This window comes from Podarcis erhardii (assembly GCF_964252035.2).
Source record: "Podarcis erhardii genome assembly, chromosome: 4".
Classification (NCBI taxonomy): Eukaryota; Metazoa; Chordata; class Lepidosauria; order Squamata; family Lacertidae; genus Podarcis; species Podarcis erhardii.
In genome coordinates, this window is record NC_138508.1 from 79097444 (window position 1) to 79117704 (window position 20261).

The 20261-nt window shown below is 42.8% G+C and overlaps 1 protein-coding gene across 2 annotated transcripts in view; it reads left to right on the forward strand.

The window, feature by feature from the left end:
• The first annotated feature begins 6540 nt into the window (after positions 1 to 6540).
• ECRG4 (ECRG4 augurin precursor) overlaps positions 6541 to 20261 on the forward strand; it is a 33799-nt gene continuing 20078 nt past the window's right edge. Inside the window, exons 1-2 of one of the 2 annotated variants that reach the window (XM_081858318.1) lie at positions 6541 to 6645; positions 7417 to 7563. In XM_081858318.1, the coding sequence (XP_081714444.1) occupies positions 6553 to 6645; positions 7417 to 7563 (240 nt within the window). In that variant the 5' untranslated portion in view covers positions 6541 to 6552. Of the gene's footprint in view, positions 6646 to 7416; positions 7564 to 10092; positions 10129 to 20261 lie in introns of those variants that run through there. The other variant, XM_081858319.1, reaches the window with a different exon arrangement.

The following is a 20261-nucleotide window of genomic DNA, read 5'->3' on the forward strand; positions in this document are numbered from 1 at the left end:
TGGCAAGGTGCTTGGCTTGGTTTCAAAAAGAGAAGCCATTGCTCCTTTTATTATGTACAAACCTATTTAGCATTTGAACCTGTTCTTCTGACGCAGTGATCCCTTCTTTGACTGTTGCTGAAACAAAGGTGGAGTCTTTAAGAAAATAAGTTTGCAGACAGATTGGTGGGGAGCATGGAGGTGGAGCCTGAGGCCTCCAATAGTGGCAAGAGGGAGGCGTATTCCTATGCATAGGTTATTTTCTGTTTGTGAACTGACGTCGTATAGCTTAATTCACTTTACTACACCCATATCTTTTTCATCTTTATGCTCTTCTTTTCTTGCTTCAGAATTTTACCAGTGTCAAACAGCTAGGTCAGGCATGGCCAAAATTGGCCCTCCAGCTGTTTTGGGACTACAATTCCCATCGTCCCTGACCACTGGTCCTGTTAGCTAGGGATGATGGGAGTTGTAGTCCCAAAACAGCTGGAGGGCCGAGTTTGGCCATGCCTGAGCTAGGTGTTCTCACTGGACGTCCACAAGAAAATTACACAGCGAATAAACCACCATTGTGCCTTCTGCTCACAACTTTAGCAGAGCCTTATGCTTTTGTGTCATCCAGAGTCAGTTGTCACGAGAAGCAACGTTTAATGCTATTGCAATATGATATTTTAGCTTGGAAGTAAATCAGCAACTATGCTGCCAAACATTTGGTATCTTGTTTTTGTGCCCTTCCGCATACGTGTGTCATCATTAATTTTCATTTCATTTCTTTACTGCTTAATGTTTTTACGAATAAATCTCAAAGCAGCTTATAAAGCATTAAAACATCAGATGAAACAATACAGAATAAAACATTAGTGAGGAAAGTAAAGTATGACATTGCAGTTAGTGATATGCATACTTGTAAGTCATGGTTTGGACTGTAACTAACCATGGGTTTGCTTGGAGCCAGAGAGGTCCCACTTTCTTCACCTTTTGTCATGTGGACTGTGTTTTTCATATAGGGCCCTCCTACTTTCCTCCCACATTTTGAGCACTGGGGGTCTGTCACATGTGCGCTGAGCATCTCTTTGACCAAATATCTGTAGAGATCTAGTATCTTTGTGAAATGTATTTTGCTTCATAAGGTAGAATCACAAGATGCACATTTTTATCATTTCAGGAATGTGAAATATATTTTCATTTAGCAAACGATCCAGGATTTATGCTGGATTGTAATAATATCTAACCCTCTAAAAACGTCTTAGTTTCCTTCTGGCATGTGCCTGTCACAGAAGTGAGATTGACAGGCAACTTTTTTTGTATGCCAGTTTTTTCTTTCCTTTGGGCCGTTCCTTTGAACTTGCTGAGTTTGTCTTGGAGCATAATGGATAAAACAATACAAATGCTTTAAGGGGGCTGTAAAAATAAAGCATGTTGGGGTCATAATAAAAGAATTGTGCTTTGGCTCTGTTTCAAACAGGAATAATAATTCAAAGGACTTTAACGCTGGGTAGTTTCATACAGTCTTTCTGTACAAGAAATTGGAGTATAAGAATGTCCCAAAATAAATACATGTTGACAATTCTGGGGTACCTTTTTTGCACTGTGGATTTGGAGCCCAACAACTGAATTAGACAGATTAATATATCAGCACGATAAATGAAACAGTATTTGGTAATTGGATGCCTGTCTTTTCCCAAGGAAATTGCCTATGTGGGCAACTTTTTACAATTTAGCTGCTGGCTTGAATGAGAGTACCTTCTAGTTGTATTTTTTGTCCTTTGACTGTCTTGCCTGATGTCCCTCTTGCAGTATTGTAAATTAATTTGATTATATTCTCCTTGATCTTTATTTAATTGCTCATAATAGTATTTAATGGTATTGTTGGTTTTTCAGATATAGCCTGTTCATTTGTCTTGATGTGAAAAGGAAATCAATTCCAGTCATTGTTCCCTCTGTGTCTAGTAGATGCATTTCAGTCTTTAAAGTTGTGTAGTAGGATAGTACTATAGAGTGGCACAGAGGCTGCAGTCCTTTTACAAAATGGCTTTCCCTCATCTCACACGAACAGTGACAGCTGAAAGAAGCAGAAGAAAATCAAACTCATGGTTTGTAAGTCCATGTTTTAGAAGTGTTGCTCTTGGTATATGAAATGTGGTAGTACCGCAGCTTCCTGGTTATCTTGATGAGTTTCCCTTACCACAATCTGAAATGCCTCCCTTAGCAGTGCTACTCACTGCGTTGATGCAAATACCACAGAACTCCCTTCCTCTGCCCAGGCCACCAACATAACTTGGGTATCCTGAGGTAACAAAAATTTTGCTCTGAGAAGGATAAACAGTGAGTTTTGGAATCACGGGTGTTAGGAGCTTATCTTCAAATTAGCGGTGTTGGGGTTTTCAGGAATTCTGAGCACTCAGTTTGACAAACAGCACCAAAAGGAAGCTGCTCTGAATGTCAAGTGTTTCTCAAGCTCCCTCCCACTGCAATTTGTATCAAAAAATCAATTTACTGGACAAATTTGCTTCCTTACATTACTTATGAAAAAGAGAAATGAAATGTTGTTTTTCTTCTTCTGTGAATTAAGGTGAAGGGACCTCTTTGCATTCCTCAGAAGTGATGATCTACCAATTTCCAAAAAGATCTAACCTTCTTGGTTTTACTTAATGGGTGCAAAGTGAATTTGACAAGGCAAATGGGCATTGTATTACATTGCAAAATGACACAAAAGCAGCAAGGTTGATGTATAATGGCATGTATATAATTTATAGCAGTTATTGCAGTGATAGCACTGTTGCACAATACAGGGGTACCTCGGGTTAAGAACTTAATTTGTTCTGGAGGTCTGTTCTTAACCTGAAACTGTTCTTAACCTGAGGTACCACTTTAGCTAATGGGGCCTCCCGCTGCCACCACGCGATTTCTGTTCTCATCCTGAAGCAAAGTTATTAACCTGAGGTACTATTTCTGGGTTAGTTAGTCAGCGGAGTCTGTAACCTGAAACGTCTGTAACACGAGGTACCACTGTATAGAATTGTTGGATCTTAGAATTGGAAGGGACCCTGAGGGTCATCTAGTTCAATCCCCTGCAGTGCAAGAATCTCAGCTGAAACATCCATGACAGATGGCCATCCAACCTCTGCTGAAAAGCCTCCAAGGAAGGAAAGTCCGCCACCTTCTGAGGGGAGACCATTCCACTGTCTTACAGCTCTTTCCATCAGAAAATTCCTGATGTTCAGTCGGAATCTCCTTTCCTGTAACTTAAAGCCATTCATTCAGGTCCTATCCTCCAGAGCAGGAGAAAAGCTTGCTCCATTTTCCATGTGGCAGCCCTTTATATACTTGAAGATTGCTACCATATGAGTAATTGCTGTATGCAACTTGATTAAATGTCCGAAAGCGAAGAGTAACATTGTAAGGCTTACAGAAATGTCTACATACCCTCCAGAAGCAGTGACAGATATCTGGTAACCACCAGAAACAAATGGAATACTGAGGAGTGCTGACCCAACTTGTTTTAGTGTACAATAAATCCTGAAACAAACTTATTTTCTCAAAATGCATAAATTTGATCACTTGGAATACACATTTTTCTACTGCTGCAAACTTAGAGTGAGGTTGCCATGACTTTATGGAGGATACCCAAGATGAACAGGGCAAGTATCTTCTCGATATGTGTCCGTTTTCATAAACTCGTCAACACAGAATCTTGAAATCAATACAGAATCCAGAATTTTCTTGAAGATGTGTGTGTGTGTGTGTAAAATAACATCCTGCTTCATGGCTCCTAAAAATAGTTTACAAAAGAAATAAAGCCACACTCATGTCTTGCGCTAGGACAGAAATTCCATACTGGCTATAGAGAGCCTGGATTATTCAGGAAGCATTTCCTGCCATTGCCGTCGTCATCGTTCCCTGGTCTCTTACCACGCTGCACTTCTCATCAAAATGCTTTGAGATGAGGGAACAGCTGGAGCTAATTCCAGCCTATGGCAGGAAGTCTTCCCTTGTTCCCTTTACAAATCTAGAAACTTGGAGCCAAGAGCTGTAGCTCCTCCCTGGCCAGAAGGCAATACCATATTGTGAACTTGCTAAAGTATACTTTGAATTTCTTGGATGTTTGTCTGGAGAAATGCGCAGTTGAAAATTTGTGTTTGCTAACTCACAGGTGTTTGTTTTAGGCTGCTCAGGACTTAGCTAATCATTTTCTTGTCACAGGTAGGTAGCTGTGTTGGTCTGCCGTAGTCAAAACAAAATTTAAAAAATCCTTCCAGTAGCACCTTAGAGACCAAGTTAGTTATTGGTATGAGCTTTCGTGTGCATGCACACTTCTTCATTTTCTTGTCAGCTCACTGTTTTTAAATGGTGTTGTAGGTGGAACCTGCAGCAAAATCTTGCAGGCCAAAGTCCCACTCAGCCCACAGTTGGTTTGAAAAAGGGTTAGTCTTGTTTCCCAAGACAGACGGATGCCAACCACGGTGCAAAGGAGATGGACCTTTTGAGGGCTGAGGAAGAGTGCGTCTTTCAAAGGCAATTTGGTTGAGAAACCACAGACTTTCAGTAATAAGTGGGATAGTTATGGAGTATACCTCATAGTCATAGGCCCAAGACAAGCTTATAAATGCTTCCAGTGATCATTTGTTTCTGCCTTTCGGAGAAGAGGAACATGGCATGTTGGTTAATTGCGCCCAGAACGAAGGTGAGTTGGGAGGGAAACCAGTTCACATTGCATTAAAGGACATTAGTGTTTGGGAAGGCTTAACTGATAGTTCCCACTGTTTCAGAAGTGTATCTATCAGGCAGCCCTCAAAGGCTTTCTCCTTGAAGATGAATGTGCTACTGACTAATGACATATTTCACCAGCTAAGGCTGAGGAGGTTGTTTAATTAAAACAGAGTAGGTAGCACACATTACATCAAACATTTATTTTAGCTCTGAAGCTTGTGAAATGCATGGTAATAGATTAATGCAGGAATGCACTTAAAGGGGATTAATGACTTCTGTTAAGCGGGCGATTATTCATTTTCATTTAAATGCATTGCTCAGAGAGTTCTATAAATTAAAAAGAAAATGGCTAAGGAAACAAGGAATTCCACAATTGATCCATCCCTTTGCGCCTGTGACTTAGAAAGTTTCATCCAAATACATTATTTTATCTCATTATGAAAATATTTACAGCCTTTTGTGAGTTGGCAGAATCTCAACTGATTTTCTTTCTTTTTTTTAATGCACAACTTGAAGGTGTGCATCAACAGAAGTCTGGCGCCCAGATCAAGGGACGTAATAGTACCACTCTATTCTGCCATGGTCAGGCCCCCGCCTGAAGTACTGTGTCCAGTCCTGGGTGCCACAGTTTACAAAGGATATTGAGAAGCTTGGAACGTGTACAGAGGAGGATCTAACTCTTCATGGGGGAAGAGGTGGAATTCATTGTACACATTACTGATCAAGTGTTGCTGTCTCTTGATTATGATCCAAAGCCACAGTTGGCTGATATGTGCAAACCACCTGATTCCCCCCACTCTGCTCCTTTCAAGATAGAATGGAAGGCTGCAGCTCTGTGAATTACTTAAGCTTGTCCACTTGCCAAGAGATGATTGTTCAATTAAAAAGATTGCATACTTTGCATACCTGAAAAGAGGGCAGGCGAGGGAGTCCCCAACCCTGCCAGAGACTATCTGGGATTATATAACCTATAATGTATGTGTATAAAAAAGCAGGATTCCTTCATTTAAAAGTCCACAGTGTCGTTTAAAGTCTGAGATGTTTGACTTGTATTTTATAAAATTTGGGATACTATTCGACGCTAAGCCACAGTAGTTGTCAAAAACACTTCATACTGCAATAACAATTCAATTGTAATACTAATTCATAAACTCCTTGCAATTCTTTTAACACGTTCCAACTGCAAATTTAGCAAACTACATCATTTTTAAAAAGTATTGGATGGTCTCTTGCGAACTGCCCTGGGATCTTCAAATGAAGGGCAGTATAGAAATTTAGTTTACTACTACTACAACATTGTCATCGTCCTCGTCCTCAATATCAACAACAACAACATTATTGCTGGGCCATACACATTTGAGTTAGAAGTGCATTTGGATTCTACTTTATTTGAAGAGTTATTCGGCACACTGTGCTAGCAAGAAGATCTATAAAAGGCTTGTGGAATACTAGAGAAAAAAGCTAATAGAAGAAGCCAGTGCTTCTAACCTCTCCACAGGTGAGTCTTTTTCTTGTTATAGGGCGTGGTGGAGGCATCAATCTCTTAAGCATCATAGTTTCTCCTTTCAGACCACTGGTTGATCATTAAAAAAACCAAAATACATATCCTGCCTTTCTGTCAGTAATGTTGACATTTAAGGCAGCTAATAGTTTATAGGTTGCAGCAGCCTTAGCTCAGACATTCCATAACTGACTCGACTAAGGCCTCCCAGATAAAATGTTGGTGTACAATAAATGTGGGTGGTCTTTTGCTAAAGTACCTCTGGGGTTCTTGTTTTTTAAGTGTATTTGCTTCTCTTCCCTCCCCTCAAGCACTTAAAAGTGGTGTTCTGTTGCTTGGAAACAAGGGTTCTTCCACCAGGTATGATGACATCCATCACGGCAGGGAGTGTTTATATGGAATGTGGCTGTGCAGTTGTCATGGCCGTATATTGGCTAGTGCCTCTTGAGACACTGGTGAGTCTCAACTTCCCTCAGCTCTCGTCTGTGTCCTAATTTCAGAGATGTTTTAATGTATATATTTTTACCTTTTCAGGACTCTGCAAGGTTGTATTACTGAAGCGTGTAATCGTCCGGCTATGCAGATACTTGGAAGCTGGAATAGTGTCATTGCTACATGCATGACCCAAGACACGCCCACGTCAAATCTTAACGCCAGTCACAAACTTGCTAGGTGGCTTTTAAGCAAGGCACTATTCTCCTGGCTTTACCCCCTGTCTGAAATAGGAAGACTGGCCTATTTTAGATGGCCGTTGTTGCATAAATGTGTGTTAAGGGCTTTGAACACTCAAGAAACTTAGGACTTCGTAAATTGCGCCATTGACCTCTTGTCACACCTCTTAAAAATGTGTTCTTAAGCTCTGCCCCGAAGCACAAATCTTGTCTATCCTCCTGCACAAGCAATAAGGCTATCCCTCCCTCGGGCATTGCACCTCCAGCTCTGGATCAGAGCTATTGCTAGTAAAGCACTAAAAAAATTGAAATCCTCTACAGTATTGCTTTTGTCCGGAAAGCTTTTAAATCTGAAATCCTCTGAAGACTGTGGATCTTTCCCAGCACCCTCTGCTATAGCTTAGTCCGGACGATATTCCAAGGTAGCCCATAAATATTTTGTTAGGCTGTTTTCATGTATTGAGTTTTTGATGGAAAATTGTATAATTTTATTAGGACACTGAATCTTCTCTCTCTTTCGCCTCTCCGCCTCTCCCTCCCCTCTTTTTCATGCAGCATCCGGAATGCATGACTTCATCTGCTTTATTAATTTGGACCTTGGGAACGCTGGCTTTCCATCAGAGCTTACTAAAATGTGCTGAGCAAACACCATTGGAAGTCAGGCTATACTGGAGCTTAGATTTACAGCCGCCTTATATGCAAGTAAGCTTCCTACTAGCGTCCTTTTTCTAATGAGATCATCTTTAATGATACAGCCTCGTCTTCTTTTACTAATTGGATTAGGCACAGAGGGTGTCGTTAAGGCACAAATAAATACTTTTAAACAACAGACCTTTTTTTTTTGTAACCTTCCAGGGCTGTGCACTGCAGAAGCTTGTCCCCCCCCCCTTTTTAAAAAAAAATTGCAGATGCATAGCCATTAACTCTGACAGTGATCGTTTCTGTCCTTGGATGTCATTCAACTCGGATCCCCGGGAGATTTAGCAGCAAGTTCTATGCAGAGAGAAAAGCAGATGCCTCTTTAGTCAACATTGGCTTCGCCCTCCCCTCCACTGACTTAACTGCGGGGGCTTTATGGATGGCATTCTTTCAATAGATCATCATTGTTGTATATCTAACACATGTGCCCTTGAATAGTCAGAGGGGAATAGGGCTGTGTGTGTGTGTGTGTTTAGACAGAATTCAATGTCTTTAATTCTGTAAAGATTTATGAGTCTTGTAATCGGGGCTTTTTTCAGCCGGAACTTGCCGGAACTCAGTTCCAGCACCTCTCAGGTGGGCACCATTGCCATTCTAAGAGAACAAAGGAGGCGTTCATGGCGTTCTTTTTCTAGAAAAATAGCACTGCTTGTAATGTCTATTACATGAGATTGATTATACAGTCATACCTCAGGTTACAGATGCTTCGAGTTGCGCTGCGCCAAACCTGGAAGTACCGTAACGGGTTACTTCTGGGTTTTGGCACTTGCGCATGCGCAGAAGCGTTAAATTGCAACCACACATGCACAGAAGCGTCGGAATGTTACCCGCGCGTGCGCCAATGCGGCACTGCTTCCCGCATGGATCACGAACGTGCTTCCCGCATGGATCACATTTGCAACCCAAGCGTCCACCATATTCAGTTTGCTGTAGGGAGAGCGATACCCATGCAAGAGGAACAAGTGACAACTTTGTAATAAACAGAACACAGTCATCAGTAAGATAGATCAGTAAAACACAATGATAAGGGGGCGAACTGCCGTCTTGGGATGCTAAGTTTGCCAGCTTTGTTAAAACGGGCACAACCTTTCACTAATTTGAAAGAAGTTGGTATAAACAAAGCAAAGACGGATAAGCTCTACCATCCCACAGTGCTTTGATTTTCTGATTAAGAAGAGGTAGTAACAGTTTGTTCCCTTTACATTCATTAGTAGAAAGAGTATAATTAGTGGGTGAGATAATGCGGTAAATCCTGCACCAGTCGTGCTCCTCATGTACCAGGGATGGGGAATTTGTGGCCCTTGTTGGACTCCAACTCCCATAACTACTTATCAGAGCTGATAGGAACTATAATACAGCAACATCTGCAGGGCCACAGGTCCCTCATCCATGATACTTAACCAGTACCTATCCAAAGAACAGGGCAACTAGCACTGCACACAAAATATATATAAAAATTAAAAAAAATGTCCAGTAGCACCTTAAAGGTAAAGGTAAAGGTACCCCTACTCGTACGGGCCAGTCGTGTCCAACTCTAGGGTTGTGCGCCCATCTCACTTAAGAGGCCGGGGGCCAGCGCTGTCCGGAGACACTTCCGGGTCACGTGGCCAGCGTGACGAAGCTGCTCTGGCGAGCCAGCACCAGCGCAGCACACAAAACGCCATTTACCTTCCCGCTATAAAGCGGTACCTATTTATCTACTTGCACTTAGGGGTGCTTTCGAACTGCTAGGTGGGCAGGAGCTGGGACCGAAAGACGGGAGCTCACCCCGTCGCGGGGATTCGAACCGCCGACCATGCGATTGGCAAGTCCTAGGCACTGAGGTTTTACCCACAGCGCCACCCGCGTCCCTTAGAGACCAGCTAAGTTTGTTCTTGATATAAGCTTTTGTGTGCATGCGCTGAATCTAGTCCTGCACATGGAAGCTTTGAGCTGGCCTTTCTTGGGTGCCATTTTTGAAACCAAAGACTATTTCAAAGCAATCTGTGACTAGCGCTGCTCAGTAAGAGAGTGTAGCTGGGATTTGTTGGGAAGGAATCCCAACAGACATGCCAAAAACTCTGAGCGTACTTAATGTTAACTCTTTGAACTTAATTTCTAAGGGAATCTGTTCTAATGAGACTTAAATTGAGTTTTAGGGTCCCTTCCAGCCTTGTACTTTTATAGCTGTTTGCGTTCAGAGTATGTATAAAAGGAGGATTGCCTCTTAAAAAAAGAAAAAAGATGGGCAGGCTGGCTTCTTTTGTTAAGTAAATAGCTTGGTATGTTTTGTTAAGTAAATAGCTTGGTATGTTCCTTTTTGCTGGGAGAGTTGACCTCTGCCTCACTAAAAAGATGGCCCATCACAGGTGATTTGTTGCCATAGGAGCTAATGATTCTTCTGGAAAGGAGTGTGTCTTTCTTACTCTCTCCCCTGAGTAAAGGAGATATCATCAAGGTGTCTGTGGGTGAAACAAAACAAAAGGGACTGACGGTTCTTGGAAGTGGGATGGAAATGACCCTGTAGCTTGCTTTGCTCTCTGTGCAAAATCCAAAGCTCCATCTAGAATGGGGGAACAGCTTCTAATGGTGAGTTAATACTGTGAGCCTTCCATCTTATGCCCAGCCTGTATAAGTGTTTGTGTGTGATTCTTACATTATGGTCCTTGGCCTCCAAAGACCTTCATTTCAGGAGAACCAAACCCAAGGCCAGTGCCTAAATGATATCAAGCATCAGAACAAGTTGGCCACAATAAGGACATTTTGTCCATGGTATGACTATTTTCCACCTCCCAATTTCAATTCTCTGGCACCCTATCTGCATAAACTAGCAATTCCAAAATATAGACGTGCTTTTACCCTCGCAAGATTGAATGTATTGCCCTCGGCTGTACTTGAGGGACGATTCCAACAGATCCACACGAAAAACACTTATGTCCCTGTGGAGATGGCAGTACCGAATCAGTGGCGCATGCCCTTCTGGCTTGCACTCTTTATAAAGAATTGAGGAATGAGATTATCACCCCTCTTTTATTGTCCAGTCCGGGTCACCCAACCTCTGCCACAGTATCTTTTCTCGTGGCAGATCAAGAGGTCCACTATTTGACTGCTGATTCAGGTCCTTAAACTGTGTTTTATATAATCAGCTTTTCTATCTGCTCTGTGTATATTGCAATGTTCATTTGTTGCTATGGCCGATGGCTGACACAAATAAAGTTCATTCATTCACCCAAGGTGTGTGCTAGGTGTCAGAGGGTTCAGTGTATCCTGCTGAACAGCAGCCTGAATGGGGGAGAAGGTGGAGTGACTCCACCTGTGGCTGATCAGCCTTCAAGGACACAGAGGACACTGATGAAAACCAGCTGGCTTCAGCCTTCTCAAGCAGAGCTTCCAGCAGCAGTCAGGTGCTGGTAATTACAGTTGTAAGTTCCAAGCCCTAGCTTGCTGTTTCCTGCTAGTCTTGAGCCCTGATCCCATGGTCATTCGATTCCCTGACCCCTGGATCTGTCTGGGATTGCCTTTCGCTCGGCCCTAGGACTGGACCTGACTTCAGATTCTGCCTCTGCCTCCAGGCAAGTACACCTCCGAGACTCTTCTGGTTGCTTGGCCTCCCACCTCACTGAGCTCTGCATGTTGTTGTTCAGCAACCTGACAATGGTACTCGCAACTCTATGACTGGGAACACTTAACAGTATTATAAGGGCTTTGTGTATTTTATTGTGTTTGTATTTTTAATTGTGTTGGTAGAAGCTATATGAAGTGCTGGAAGTTCACAGCACCCAAAATCAAATACTTACATGAGAAATAGATTAAGCAGGTGAAATATTTAAATTCATTTGTATCAGTGTCAAATGTTCAGCAGCTGATGCAACTTTTGACCTGGAATATTTCCCCCAGCATAACTCAATTGCCTGAATGAATTGAGCTACTATTTTTTTTTTTTTTTTTTGCCCAACGTGCTGGTGTATAGAGACCTCTGTCTTATAATACAAATATTATAATTTTAAAGAAGGGGTATGAAATAGGGAGTGCTTAGAAGGCCAGTCCGGTTATTGTCTCACAAAGGGTAGTATTTGCTCAAGAACTACCATCAAGATCAAACGCAAATTGGTCTTCTGCTGCCCTTGAGATGCTGAAATTCATGAGATACTGCCTGCTTTGTGAGAGAGCATTTTTCACTGAAGACCAGGACAACTGCACTCCTACTTTTTTCTTTTGCAATGATCAAAAACTTCAAATTAAGCAGCATATGAATAGGTATAAGTAAACATATTATCTCCTAATATATACATGTTGAATGCAACTTTTCCTAATAATCAGTTTTACAAAGCAATTTTGCCTAATACAATGTCTTTTGGGATATTTATTTTCACTAATAAATGCATTTATGTGCACTTTTTACCCTAGTATATGCAAGTTCTTGCACATTTCTTAGCTGGAGATCTGTGCTACAAAATTTGGGGAAGTATGGATTTTGAAGGATAGCTGTGTTTTGGTTTGCATATTGTATTGGAAGTGCAAATTCTGTAAGTTTGCCTTTAAATTGCAAATAGAATCAAATTTCCAGTGATCCCATTTTTTAAAAAACAACAACACTCCCATCTTTCTAATTATTATTATTCTGTACTTCTCTAATATTTAGAGAGGGTTTTTTCTTTAAGAGCAAGAAGTGCGATAACCATAGAACTCTATCCTGCCCTGAAAAATGTCAAGTTCCTATTGCAACAGAGCCATTTATTACTCTCCATTCACATCCTTGATTTCAGAAATAGAAACCTAATGTTGAACCATCATCAGTCGTTCTTGGACTAAGTCCAGGCTTTTGATCAGATGCTGTAAATCATTACAGAACCTCAGAAGTCAAGCCTATGTTCACCAGCTGTATGCTCCATAAGTATCGGAAACATTCAAATTCAGATAAAGTGCAGATCAAACTCGAGCAAACTCAAATGATCTGCTGGCTGCTACTGGAAATCCCCCTCCTTCGAGGCAGGTTCATACATGAAGGTAGACCTCCCCTGCTGGGATTAATCAAGCTCCCCCCCCCCCCTTTTTGCAGTGATTTGATTAATCCCTGTAAATTATTTCACAGCCTTTTAAAAAAAAAATCTGCACACTATTTCCAGTGTGATGAATAGAGCTACGATAACTGTTAGAAACGCTAAAAGCTTATATGGCACCTTACAAAGAATGACTGTTCAAATATTCTTATTTAGCTGCACTGGAAATTCGTTGCCAAAAGGAAGAGAAGGAGGGGCAAGGGGAAGGGAGGCTTAGATGTGTTTACAAAGGTCAAAAGATTTTATTTTTTTCCTGAAGTTAGGCCAGCTTTTACATGAGCAGTTGAAAACGACTTGGTTTATGCCGAGCCGCTTCTGAATAAATAGGTCTTTAATGAAATATTGTACTAAAGCAAGGACAAATTATACAGGCAATAAATTATTCCTTGTGGCCTAATGCTAGCTTTCGTTCACCATTTTTAACCAGGAGATTAACATACAGTGTTGTTGTGTTTGTGATGGTGCTGGTTTAGTATGGATTGAGCAAATGCTTAGCATTAAATAAACTGAGGGGTTGAACTCTCAATTTATTAAGATCACGGTGTTCTTAGGGTGGGAAAGATCTCTTTTTGAGGTGCTTAACCATTGAATTCAGCATTTAATTAGACTTATTGTCCTCCCTTCATGCCTGCATTAAACACATATTATTATTTTTCCCCTTTGATGAGCGCTATCTTGATTGTGTAATGATCTCTCAATGGGGCTAGTTGAAATATTCAGACTTATAACCATTCTTGTTCATTTTCTAATGAGTAGAAGGGTGACCTGGCATTAATAGGCAAGTCAAGAAGGTCCTTCTGAGATCAAGGTTCTCCAGCCTTTCTCAGATAATGTTTACCAGATGTGGTTCTGCAAGTGTTTTGCCTTAGAGAGTGGGAGAGGGCAAATATTCTGGCCTCCAAACAGTTATTTGAGAATTGGTGTTTATAAACCAGCTTGGCTCTTCGAAATTTTTGCCCCTTCAGTTTTCGTTGGGAGCTGCAGAGTGTTGAGGGTCCTATGATGGATTTTCTGGGAGGCATCAAATCGATGCTATTTTTAAGGGGAAATGTTAGTGGTTAAACCAGCGTAAGTTGATGTTGGCATGCATAAAATTTGATTGAAGAACTTCAGGCATCAAAACAGACAGTGTGAAATTAAATTATGGGCACCTGTTTATGCAAAAATGGTTGTGTCTATTAGCCCTGCCTTGTCGCGGTCTGTGCAGACCACAAGTCAGCATCTGTTTGGAGGGCTTCATGGTTTCTGAACTTTCTGAACTTTTGCCCAGGCAGTGATGTGGACATGCAAACATGCAGGCACACAATCTTTCAAGCTGAGACACAAGTGACTAAGGTGCTTAAGAGATAGCTCGGCTGAAGCCTCTGTTGCTGGACTCCAAATTCCATCAGCTCCAGCCTACATAAATAATGGACAGGGATGAAGGGCCACACAGGTTTCCCCTTCCTGTTCTAGAGTGTTTTGGATGTCTCTCTTGTTTGCAAATGAGTCTCAGTGGCAGGGGGAGGCGGGAAGTGCGAGAATACAGCCTGACCCACTCTTTCACCTCTTTTTATAGCAGATATCAGCAGGCAATGTGCTTTGCAGCGTGGTCATGTTGACTGCTATCCAGCACTTGCTACATTCACAGTATAGAGCTTCTCAAAAGCAAGGCATTGCACACAAACTTGCACAAATAAAACCCCACTTTTTTGTGTGAGGTTAAGCATGCATCCAGAATCCTGCTTTGTTGTTGGACAGGGGCAGTGCTTGATGCAGTTGTAATGAAAGAAGAGTTAAGTGGGGAAAAGTTGTCTTCCTCTCTGCTCCAAAAGCGGCTGTCAGGATTTAAATGCAAACATTTTCATGTAGCATGTAATTCAGCACGAAAAACACCCTTATTGTCTACAACATAATGCTTCTTTAAAGCCTAATTTTGGAGTGGGGGCAGGCCTTGTGGATGCCAGGACAATCCTCTGATTGAAATAGGAACGTCCTGCGAAAAAGCGGGACAGTCCGAAATCTAATCAGAAACTGGGGACAGTTTCTGTAAATCTGGGACTGTCCCTGGAAAACTGGGACACCTGGACGGTCTGCAATCATATGGAGAGTACAGAGCTACAGTGGTACTTCAGGTTACGGACTTAATTCATTCCAGAGGTCCATTCTTAACCTGAAAGTGTTCTTAACCTGAAGCACCACTTTAGCTAATGGGGCCTCCTGCTGCCGCCGCTGCACGATTTCTGTTCTCATCCTGAAGCAAAGTTCTTAACCCGAGGTACTTTCTGGGTTAGCGGAGTCTGTAACCTGAAGTGTCTGTAACCCGAGGTACCACTGTATAGCTAAACTGAGATTTGAAAGTGGGGTCTGTGATCTCTGAATTACAATTCTGAGCACACCGTTAAAAGAGAGCACAAAGAAAGGATTTGTTGGCAAAAACACTGAGAGCTAAGTGGAACAGCGAAAGCAGTGGTAAATACTTTTGCTGACGGAGAAGTATCAGGAAGTGGAGTGAGGCACCTTAGCGATTGCACATAGCTGCTTCAGGCTCTGGCCCCATTTGGAGGAATCAGGGACACAAACAGCTCTTTCATGTGTGGCAGCGAGCGAGCGAGGCTGTTAGAAGAGCACCAGGCATTGAATAAAACAATGTAGAACAGCCGCACACACTTATGGCTTTATAATCCACCAAGAGCTTTGTTCAGCGGGCAACAGAGGGGCCGCTCGTTTGCTTGGAAGCAGGGCCGAAAATAATGCGTTCATGGGAGGAAGGGACAGCAAGGCCAGTTTTCCTTTTCTGAATAGCAACCTCTCTATTACACAAGCGTTTCAGCCTGGGCTATTGTTAGAAGGAAAATAGGCAAGAGGAAATGGATGTATTTCATATTTTGCAGCTTTAGCTGGCCAAACGTTTAAGCCAAAACAAAAGGCCTGCTGCCCCACCCCAAATCTTCTGTACGGCAGTAGTCTCTTAAGACAACCGAGATCTATAAACACATCAGGGTTCCCTTTTCAGTTGTTGGCATTAGAGATAAATCCATCTTAGACAGAGATCTGTATGTGGTCTGTGCACTCATAACCACCAAAAGTTAAATAATTGTTTAAGGCCAGGTGTGGGGAGCCTTTGAGGCTCTGGATGTTGCTGAACTACAACTCCCATAATTCCTTAGCCATTGGTCAGAGTTGCCAAGGCTGCTGGGAGTTTTAAAGTTCAGCCAACATCTGGAGGGTCAAAGGTTCCCGACACCTGCTTTACACACACCCAAAAAAATGTTTTTTAGGCCTCAATATTCCACCTATTGTTATTTTGATCTCATACAAACATACGAAGCATCCAGTAAAATGATTTCTCTACAACTGAGCATTCACCATGCTTTTCTGTTCTTCATTTAACTTCATAGTTTACCATGGCAGGTCATTCCAGCAGGGTTTTGCGCTGTACCACCAGCTGTGCCTTAAAGTCCCTTCATTTCAAGAGAGGTGTGGGGAAAGGGGGTTTTGCCCTGTGAGAAACGTACATCTAAGCCAGGGATTGGCAAGGTTTACCTCGCCTGGACCGGTTCACTCCAGCAGAATCCCTCCATGGGCTGGATTGCGTGCGTGCTTGCAATTTCCATCGTCTGCGTCTGAGCAATGCAATTTCCAGCACCACAGAAGTGAGTCCCCATGCCGCACTCTGCCGGTTTAGCGTGGCTTGGTTCAGGGGCGACTTGTGGGCCGGTTAAATGACCCCCATGGGCCTCTGATCTAAGCTGCTCTTGGCCAGGGAGTTGGAAGGGTATAGAATGGTGTAAAGGTAAAGGGACCCCTGACCATTAGGTCCAGTCGCGGACGACTCTGGGGTAGCAGCGCTCATCTCGCTTTGCTGGCCGAGGGAGCCAGCGTACAGCTTCCGGGTCATGTGGCCAGCATGACTAAGCCGCTTCTGGCGAAACCAGAGCAGCACACGGAAACGCCATTTACCTTCCCGCCGGAGCGGTACCTATTTATCTACTTGCACTTTGACATGCTTTCAAACTGCTAGGTTGGCAGGAGCTGGGACCGAGCAATGGGAACTCACCCCGTCACCGGGATTTGAACTGCTGACCTTCTGATCGGCAAGCCCTAGGCTCTGTGGTTTAGACCACAGCACCACCCGTGTCCCATGGAATGGTGTATTACTATATAAATTATAGTAATAAAGTGAAGCGCTTCTTGATGCCGTGAGCCACATAGTTTTACTACTGGTTTTACTACTGGGTGGCCCTGTGAATCCAACAATAACTTAAAACTCAACCCCATATGAACTGGAACACCTAAGGATGCATTATATTAGATATGTGGAGGTGCTGAATGTAGGCTTTTCTGGCTCCTGGCAGAACCAGAATCTTCCTTCTCAAATGGGAGGAAAGAAGGAGCTGCCAATGGGCTCAGGGAACTGGCTGATAAAAGAGATGTCAGCACAGAGAAACAGACTTTTCTTTGATTTGCTTCCCTTATGCATACAAATGTAGGTGCTGCTCCAGAACACTTAAGTATGATTCATCATTTCCATAAACAAGCTTTTATGGGAGAGGACATTCTTATTCTGGAAATGCAAGAGGAGGTGGGGAATCTGCCACATATCCCCTCCCCCCCCCCCCAAGTCAGTTTGCTGTGCTTAAATTGTATGCTTCGGGTAAGTGACTCGTGAACCTGTGGTAGCAAATGAGTTTATTTTTGTGCACTGGTGCTTTTTGAAGTGTGTCCTTTTGACAGCTGACCCATTGTAGTCACTACAAAGCTGCTGTTCACAGTATCTTCCCACAAAGTAACTCAAGGTGCATCAACGAGTGGCGGAGGAAGGGGCTGCAGGCTGCCCTGGCTGTCATCACCGAGGGGTGTGTGTGAAAAATGAGTTTTAATAAAATAAAATAGGGCTCATGAAACTTTTTAGGAGTGACGTGGTGACTTAGGCGGCTGCAGGTTCCATGCTGCCTGAAATGGCAGTGAGGGACTTGCGTCTGCCTACCACCTCTCCCTCAGTCGCCCTACAGCTCAGGGGGAGGCGGGGGAAAAGCTCCAAGCGTCAGAGAGGCTCGCCCCGCCCCCACAGGCAGATCACCCCGCCCCCAGCTGCAGGACACGCCCCCGCACCAGGCACCCGAGCAGCTAGCCACGCCACTGGCATCAACACAGTCTGGCCCTGTCAGGGGCTGAACAGATGCGTACTGTATTTTTCGCTCTATAAGACGCACCTTTCCCCTCCTAAAAAGTAAGGGGAAATGTGTGTGCGTCTTATGGAGCGAATGCAGGCTGCGCAGCTATCCCAGAAGCCAGAACAGCAAAAGGGATCACTGCTTTCGTTGTGCAGAGATCCCTCTTGCTGTCCTGACTTCGTTTTGCTGGAGAGGCGCTGCACAGAGAGGGAGAGAATATTTTTTTCTTGTTCTCCTCCTCCAAAACTAGGTGTGTCTTATGGCCGGGTGCGTCTTATGGAGCAAAAAATACGGCACTTTCCCTTACACACTGCAGTGATCTCCCTAAGCATGTTGCTGTCCAATTATTTGTCAAGCCTGGATTTGTTTTAGAAAGTAGCTCTTTCCCCTCTTCCTGGTGTGGAGCTGAACCTAGTCAGCCCAAGTTCACAAGAAAGTAGAAGGTTAGCATTGTTAGACAGCAGCTTGTAAAACACTCCCATGTTTTCAGCAGGAACGAGAAGTTGAAGGCATGTTTGGGGTATGACCAGAAACAAAGGACTCACGTAAAAGCCAGCTTAAGATCCTGTTTAGTATCAGGCTTGCAACGTCTTGAAGTCAAGATCACAGTGTAGCTCCTGTCCTGCCTAGGGCTTCCTGGTGCTATAATACAGCACGTTTTTTAGTAATCAAAAGTCAAATGAAAAGAAGAAAAATAACTTTAGCTGCCTCCAAATTCCGTTTCATTGAAGTAGGAATGTTTCCCCTCACTTTTATTGGCTATTATGTCCAAACTGGCTCCACATTTTCCATAAGGGAAGTAACTTTTTTCCTGTTAAATTGAACAGTACCCATTCACAGTTCTTGGCCTTTTCTTCTCTCCAAGTCACAATTTGTTAAAGTGCAGGAAAAACACCTCCACTGTGATAACTAAAGGGGTAACTGCCAAAACAAAATTAAAAACCCAAATAGTGATAGACGAAATCATCTGAAAATGAATTTTGTTTATTTTAAAATATTTGCTTTTATGAGCAAAAAAAAAAAGTATTTTGCTCCCTTTGGTCTTTGGTTGCTAGAATATTTGCACAAGCTTCAAATAATTTCCCCTGTAGAATTCACATCCCGTTGCTGCTTATTCTCCTCCTGAAATGAACACCATATAAATGGCATCCAGGAACAATAATGATCTCTTCAGGCATAAGGAAAGCAGCATGAATAATGCTACTAAATAAATTACTCGTGGACAAAAATTGGCTTTACTTAGCGTAAGCCCTCATTGACAAACTGAGACTTGCATCTGAGTAAACCAGGGGTCAGCAAACTTTTTCAGCAGGAGGCTGGTCCACTGTCCCTCAGACCTTGTGGGGGGACAGACTATATTGGGGGAGGGGATGAAAGAACTCCTATGCCCCACAAATAACCCAGAGGTGCATTTTACATAAAAGGACACATTCTACTCATGTAAAAACACACTGATTCCTGGACCGTCCACGGGCTGGACTGAGAAGGCGATTGGGCCAGATCCGGCCCCCGAGCCTTAGTTTGCCTACCCATGGAGTAAACCTTCATGGGATTGGTCTTGAGTTTTTTATAGGATTAAATTCACTATTTTCTCTTTGAGCGTCTGGGCTTTGACCTGTATCTCAATACTGTGCAAGCAGAGTTCTGCTTGTATAAAAGGACTTTCCTCTCTTCTACTCTCCCTGTGCACCCAATCTTCTCCAGAGGGTTCCCCAAACCTCTGGAGAATATTTTGAGAGTGCATGGCAGGCTGCAGGAGAAGAGAGGGGAGTTGTGCAGGAGATTGACCAGAACAGCAGCATTGGATTCAACCTTTACTCTTGAATGTGGAAATTAGGGGGGTACCATTTAAAGCAGTTTCATTATTGGTATTTATGCCAATAAAAGTTTTTTAAAAAGCAGCACCCTGTTCTTGAAATAGCTGCTACGACATAGCCATGCAGCCTTGCCAGTCCTCTGTCTGCTAACAAATGTTTACAGTGCTGGAAAATGGTTTCTGGCATTATGACCAGCGTTGTAGAATATGGAACAGATGAAGATAAATGTGAGAGCCAGGCAGTAACACAGACTCGGCAGATGTGTGCAGAAAGTAATGGTGTGGTGGCAACAAGAGCTTCAGACGTGTCACAGTTAATTCATCTTCAAACCAGATTGTAGCACTCCAAATGTTTTGAGCAGCATGGAAGGGAACGTAACAATCCTGCTCTGCCCCCCGAGGACAAGTGCATCAGAAATTTTGCAAATTGTGTCTGGAAAGGTTAAATAAGTTACTTTAAAAAAAATATTAAAAAAAATAAAGATTGTCAGGTTTTGTTGCTTGAGCTTTCACGGGACAGCAGACTCATAACAGAATCATAAAATATTATGAAAATATAATCACTCTGTATATTATTTTCTCCAATCTAGCAGCAATAGTTGAGTAAAAATTGCTGCTGTTGTATACACGAGCCTCTATACAATTAAGAAAGCAACACAGTAAGCACTCAGCTTCAGAGTTTTAAAGTGG